We start from the raw sequence: 6,930 nt of genomic DNA on the forward strand, positions 1-6,930 counted from the left end.
TCGAAAATTAACTGCCAGTGATCTTCAATGGTTCCACAATTTTTCTTGCCTATGTTTGGAACTCGGAAAGGCTATGCATAACTCTATGACTCTTGCGTCCTAAAAAGAAAGCATTTTGCATCATTTATTATAATGAGTTGAGCCCATGTTGTTGTTTTTACTATTAAACTTATTATGCATTGTTATTCTTTTCCATTTACTATTAACTAGTCCGCAACCCGTGCATATGCACGGGTTGTCTAGTTTTTTTTTTTTTTTTGCAAGAGAAATAAAAAATGCATTTTTTGTTTTTTTTTTCTTCCAAGTTATTAAAATTGTAAATTTGCATTTATTTAAGCACAAGATAGTTATGTTACAGGTCAAATTAAAGATATTAAGCATAACAAACATTTTTTATGGATGTAAGTTTAAATTGTATTTTAATTTATTTTAAACTCTTTTGATAGACATATTTTAAGGAAGTCTTTTACCGTTTTAAGCTTATGTAATCATTAGTTTTATTGTGAATGTGAAATGCAGAAAAAATAGCATGTCCGATAAAATTCTTACTTTCTTTTCCACCCATTATTTTTTATTGATTAAACTATAAACTGGTTGTGTGTTTCAAGCTGATAATTTTTTATTATCTTGTTAGAAAATTAGACTAAGGTTTCAAATCAACTGAACTATGACTAATTTTTTTTTATTAATTCAATTTGTTTTCAAAATATTACATGAGACATTTATATTGAAGCTAGAGAAATTAAATGATTGCTATGATTCTATTCCTCCATTCTCTTGTTCTTCAAAAGAGGGACAACGGGTGAGTATGATTCCGAGTCATCATAGACTTCACACTCTTCCTTTGCTTGCTCTTGGCTTTTCCCCCAAATAATGGCTGCTCCAAGCACACTGTACATAAAAAAAAAAAAAAAAAAAACCATACTTACATAATTGTATTCCTTCTAAGACTAAAGTGTTTTTAAGTTGCATTCACACACACGCAAACAAAAGGTCCCCCTTTCATAATTGTAGTCCTTAGACTAAACTATTTTTTAAATTGCATTCATTCACATGAAAACAAAATGCTCCCATTAATAAAATCATAAGTCCATAAGTGGACACACCTCCAATTTTTCATATGATTAAGACATGAAAGAAACGTATGCCTTCCAAGATAGATAGAGTCACCAAGAAATGCAATTCCCATGATGACCGCAAAGATGATTCCAATTGACTTAACCATTGCAACATAGAGAGGGCCCTTCTTGCTCATGACCCATATATGAACAATACTTCGAAGGGATACACCAAAAATTGCCTACATTCAAAAGCAGATCAAGTTAATTGAAACTCGGAGCAAGAAATAGAAGACTCATGCTGATATATGAAATAGTGTCACCATTTATTCTTACTTGGAATGCAATAGCTATCAAATTCACATCAAATCCTAATCTCAAAGCTTTTGGATCTGTTACCGAAATCAGTGAAGGTGGGATAGATAGCATAGCAACTAATGTACTGCGAGTGAGCACTATCACAAGCTCTGTAGGGTAATTTCTGATTATCCATGTCTACAAACATCAAAGAAAGTAAAAATAAAATCAAAATCAAGATTTTGAGCATTTTTATTGTCTTGTTTGCAAATAAGCCAAAAGGGTGTTTGAGATTTGCATTGGTTACCTGAACTATGAACAACAATGAGAGAACAAAGCTATGACCCGCAAGCAACACTGCCCCTAATACCCAGTCAAATTGTTCAGATGAAACATGTTTTTTGGGGAACAATTTATTTGATGGATGATTCTTTATGACTGCTTGGCCTTTGTACAGAGTAATTATTAAGGCTCCAGCGATTGATACCAATGTGCCAATGGACTTGGCCCAAGTACTGTTAGTTTTCCAATCCAATTTTTTGATCCTGTAAGGTCAATTACCAAAAAAATAAGCTTGAGAATTAGTTAGAAAATTATGCAAGACTACTACTATAAGGTTGTTTGGTTTAGTGGATGAAAATAGAGAGAATAAAAATAAGATAATTTTTTTAATTAAATTTGAGTGTAAAAGGTGTAAGTCCCACATGGGACTCACAAAATTTCTATTCTCCCTCCCTAAACCAAACAGAGCCTAAGTCTATAAGGTATTCGAAATTAATATCTTTGGAAATTGGTTGCACTTATCACTGCAATAATTAGCAAGGGTTCATTGCTGAGATCTTAAGTCACATGCTCTTTGATATGTTTCAATGCCTTCAAGAGAAAACAAAAGTTACAAATGAGAGAAGTAATAAAAACCTGAAGACGATGGCAAGTATGAAGGTAAAAGCAGGGATTAAATCAGACATTGCAGTGGCCAAAATGGGAGAGCAGTAACCTATTCCAAAAAACCTGAGCATCTGAACACAGAGTCATTCATGCCCTTCTTCATGGCTGCTTTGCTTATAGTGTAGACGATCACGTCAAAGAACTCTATTGGCAACAGGATTGCAACCACGCCCAGTTCCTTCATTGTGTTTGGCGATGAAGGAATTTCTGGTGCAGAAGAAGAAGGTGCTTAGTACTTCTCATCCATCCGTTTTCAGATAAAACTTTTCTAATCAAATTGGAAGTACCCAAATGAAAACCAACACAATTTTTAATGGAAATACAAAACCTGTAAACTAAATTATATCAGTGGGCTCTGGAGACACACAAGAAGGACCACCTTTCTTTTATGAAGACTGCTTTGTACTTTTACCTGGGGTGGCTCGTCCAGATTCAGCAACTGCTTTACTTCCCTTGGCTGGATACAGAGCAATGACCAAAACTATAAGCACAACTACACAAACCATATGAAGCGAAACCAAGTATTTCAAGTTCCTGATTGTGGCAACTGAACTATTTAACACAGAATTTCATATTATCTCTTTCACGACCAAACACAGTATGCAATGCAAACTTAATATAATTTGTCGAATTTCATCAAATACTTTCATAAAACAAAGGAACAGAGAAAAAATGATGCCCTCAAATATATGGAACCAAAAATAGCAACCACTCTTAAAATTTAACTGAAATTATGTAACATAATCATAGATTTCACAATCCATATTCATAACAATGATAACATCAATCCAAAATTTCAATAAGAAAATAAGAATAGTCCAATATAACATGCTAAAGTTTATAGTTTCTTTTATAGTTTTAAAAACTTTTTTTTTGTGTGTGAAAAAAGTGGTAGAATGGGGAGGCACGCCCAATGCTACTGGTCGGGGTGCAAATGGCATGCTAGGAATGCTAACCGAAGCCCACGTAGAAGTTGTTAAATTTGTGACTATAAAAGAGGGAGGGGGAAGTACGGTTTCATTACTACTCCGAAAAGTCAAATACCTTGTAGACTTCGGCAGTTGAACATGCTTCTGGGGGCTTTATGAGAACCATTGGAACATCTAGAGATACTGGTGGAGGAATATTCTGAACAACCTGCATAAGTGAAAGAAATTTTTTTGAATAAAATATATTGATTGGGAAATCATATTGAATATAAGTTTAGCTGCTGCAAAAGGTTAAAAGGGATATTTAGGAACAGAGAAATCCCTTCCCATCCATGACAAAATGATCCAATGTCCGTACTAAATTATTAAAGGTTTCAAGAATAAAGATCAATCTAGATTAGCTCAGCTAACAATTGTAAAGGTTGGGTCCACTTGGTGTGTGTTGGTGGTTGATATTTAATCTATAGAGAATGACTATCAAAATTTAGTACCATGACTCTTTAAGTAGTATTGTAGGACAGTGGCATAGCTCTTCACAATTATAGTAACTAATCTGAATTGTAAGATATTATCAATTGGTGCCACACATTGCGAATCCACACAGCAAGATATAACAATATATAAAACGTAAACATCTTGCGGTTTTTCGCAAATCTGACTTTGAGAAAGGAAGGTACCTAATGTTTGGACTAACCTCTCCTCGACCAGTGTAATAGGCTGCTCCCTGAGAGAAAAAGAAGGGAATATCTGATCCAATCTCACTTGACCATTCTTGGAGTTCTTTCTCAGAGGCAGGACAACCACTAAATTGATTTGCTGCCCATAGTGCAGTTGCAGCATTGCTACTTCCACCGCCAAGCCCTGCCCCAGTAGGCACCCATTTATCAAGATGAATCTGAAAACAACATCAATATACACGATACACATTAAATCTTGTGGTAAGTTGAATTCCAAGAAAAATTAAGAAGCATGCAGTATTTAATTCAAAATAATAAAAGTCAGGAAGAAAATAATCACTGTTAATTCATACCCCAAAGTACTTGTCACTTCCAGTCTTCTTCCTATAAAGATTTAGTGCCTTAATAATTTGTTAAAAGAGAATTTCCACATAACATTTTGTGAAGTCTGAACAAATAAATGACCAGAAGAAGAAAAGGGTGAGAAGGGAAAACAGTAGTACCAAATTTCTATCATCAAGGGGCACCCCAGACACGTTGGTTGACAGGCTATCCTTGGTTTTTGAAGGTGACAAAGAGAACTTAATTATGTCACCTAGACTTATCACCTGAAGACTCAAAAGATTCAAGTAAGACACTCTCAAGAATACATATACCATATTAAAAAGTAAATACAATGAAAGAGCATTGAAGCATTTACCAAATTGTAATCACAACTTACATGAAAAAGGGATGCCAAATCATGATACCCATCTTCCCTCTTGTTGGTTATCCTCCCCTAACCATCTGCTGTCACACACAAATAGATAACAAAAAGAAAGCAATATATTAGAACCCCATTCAAGTCAAGGGCAAAAAAAAAAAAATTAAAACCTTCACAAACAACAAAATAATATCAAATCATATATATTGTCAAGCAACTCTCTTGCCCTCTTCATCTCCACTCACACTCTCTATGTATCTTGTTTGTGTCTCTTTTTGGATTTTTTTCGCATGCATGAATCTCCTTGTCACTTGATTATGGAGATCTTATAGAAATCTTTAATCTGTTGGACAGCGTCAACTGTTATCAATTTCCAATAATAATCAGAATTTTAGGATTGAGATAATGAACTTTGGGATAAAACAAAATTTCAATAGACAAACACATAATAAATAAGGATCAAAATTATTTAAAATCACTTTGACATATATTTTTTTTAACGAAAACTAAACTAATTATATATGGTATCACTAAAGAAAAAGATGGAGCTCACACCTTGCTTGGATTGAAGTTAAGAGAATTTCCAACAGTTTGAAGAGCCTATATAGAAAACATGCATATAATTAGATTTCAGAGTCAAGAAATTGAAAATCACACTCATTATTTATGATCCTAGATATTATTAATATTTCAGCCAAAATTAAAGTTGTAAGAATATTAAGGAGACCACATCTAGCGTTATTATTCGTGCGGCACAGTAATTTGTGAAGATGATGATGATAATTAATGCAAATATGAAGATGATGATAATAAATGCAAATATGTCATATTTGTCTATACCTTTGATCTTTTAGGTATAGACAATGGAAGTGAAAAAGGAGGACCACAAATTTTTGTTTAAAAGGTATATAGGTTGCATATAGATGCCGCATTTCAATTCATCACAAGCATAAGGAGACACCAAAAAAAAAGATTGTGCTAGCTAATCATATTAAACTTAGCATAGTTCTAAAAACATTGCATGCTATATCATATATGAAATATTAGTTGAGGCACACCTTCCACATTACTATTTCTTTATCCTAAAAAAGTTACTACTATTTCTTTGTTCTTAATCGAGGGGGAGCCAGGGGGGATTCATTGCTTCAGTTTTGAACTATTGATTTCCAGCATTTAATTGCATGTATTGATAACTATGGATGGGTGGTAAGCTTTCATTTTATTATATTGAAAACAAACCTGAACAACAGATATATTGATGGCCCCATCCATAACTTCAGGACAAATTCCTAGACCCTGAAACCAAATGACAAAGTGACAGAAAAACAGTAAGCCAAGGTGCAGAGCATGGATGTCATTTTTATTTTGTCAATAATAACTCATTCATTACACACAAACATCATGACCAAAACACACACACAGAAGAGTATTATAAGTTTATAACATAAATTAGAACATGATAACATTGAGCAGGAACATCAATTGCAACAACAATAATACTGATTAAGCAAAAAAAGGTGAATAGTATAGATATACCTGACCCATGTCACCAAGTAAAAGGTCACCCTCAATCTCTCGCTCCACCGCAACATCTTATACAAATATATAAAAATTCAAAATAAATAGGAATAACAAACAATATTTCAAAACTTAACATACTAAGCATTGATGCTAAAATATCAAGCCCAATCCAATGGTGTCCATTCTCCGAGATTGTCTCACCGCTAAGTCCTGATCCACAACCTACATCGATTATTTATAAGCCAATAAAATTCGAAAAAAGCGACAGAGAATAGCTAAATTGAATTAAAATTTAAATTATCGATATCAAGGAGTAATTTAGGAACGCTGTCATCAAGCAATGCAAGTAGTTCAAGAGCTCTCTCTGACAGAGTCGCCTATTTGGCACAAAGGAATTAATTAATGAATAAATTTCAGAAAGAAAGAAAATTGAATTGGGAATGAGAAGAAGAAGAAGAAGAAGAAGAAGAAAGGAAAAACCTGAATTTGAACAATACAGGAAGTTTTGTGGCATGTAATTGAGGAATGACTTTTTGCTTGCTCCGGCACCAGCTCCCTCAACCTACGCGTAAACAAATGAAGAAGGACAAATTGCAGGTGTCAACAAATGAAGAAGGAAAAAATACACGTGCCAACAAATGAAGCAAGGCCAAAATGACCATAAACCCAGGAAAAAGGACACGTGGCAACATTTTAAGCAGGGGCACACCAATATTTTTCCTATGCTTCTCTTTATAATATAGGATATAGATGCCTTAGACCGGTGACAATGTGAGTGGGCTATTTCAGAACATAAA

General features: G+C 33.9%; 1 protein-coding gene across 1 annotated transcript; it reads right to left on the reverse strand.

The window, feature by feature from the left end:
• Positions 1 to 701: 701 nt before the first annotated feature.
• Positions 702 to 6,702, reverse strand: LOC100807495 (WAT1-related protein At5g40210). Its single transcript, XM_026126393.2, is given in 17 exon segments — positions 702 to 891; positions 1,107 to 1,300; positions 1,395 to 1,553; positions 1,663 to 1,900; positions 2,274 to 2,376; positions 2,379 to 2,510; positions 2,716 to 2,760; positions 3,348 to 3,440; positions 3,910 to 4,127; positions 4,263 to 4,293; positions 4,413 to 4,517; positions 4,631 to 4,698; positions 4,858 to 4,972; positions 5,168 to 5,212; positions 5,852 to 5,908; positions 6,149 to 6,510; positions 6,614 to 6,702. Coding segments are annotated over 9 exon segments (1,257 nt in total). The 5' UTR covers positions 4,073 to 4,127; positions 4,263 to 4,293; positions 4,413 to 4,517; positions 4,631 to 4,698; positions 4,858 to 4,972; positions 5,168 to 5,212; positions 5,852 to 5,908; positions 6,149 to 6,510; positions 6,614 to 6,702; the 3' UTR covers positions 702 to 761.
• Between the last annotated feature and the right edge of the window lie 228 nt (positions 6,703 to 6,930).

Source organism: Glycine max, chromosome 17 (genome assembly GCF_000004515.6).
Source record: "Glycine max cultivar Williams 82 chromosome 17, Glycine_max_v4.0, whole genome shotgun sequence".
NCBI classification, from domain to species: Eukaryota; Viridiplantae; Streptophyta; class Magnoliopsida; order Fabales; family Fabaceae; genus Glycine; species Glycine max.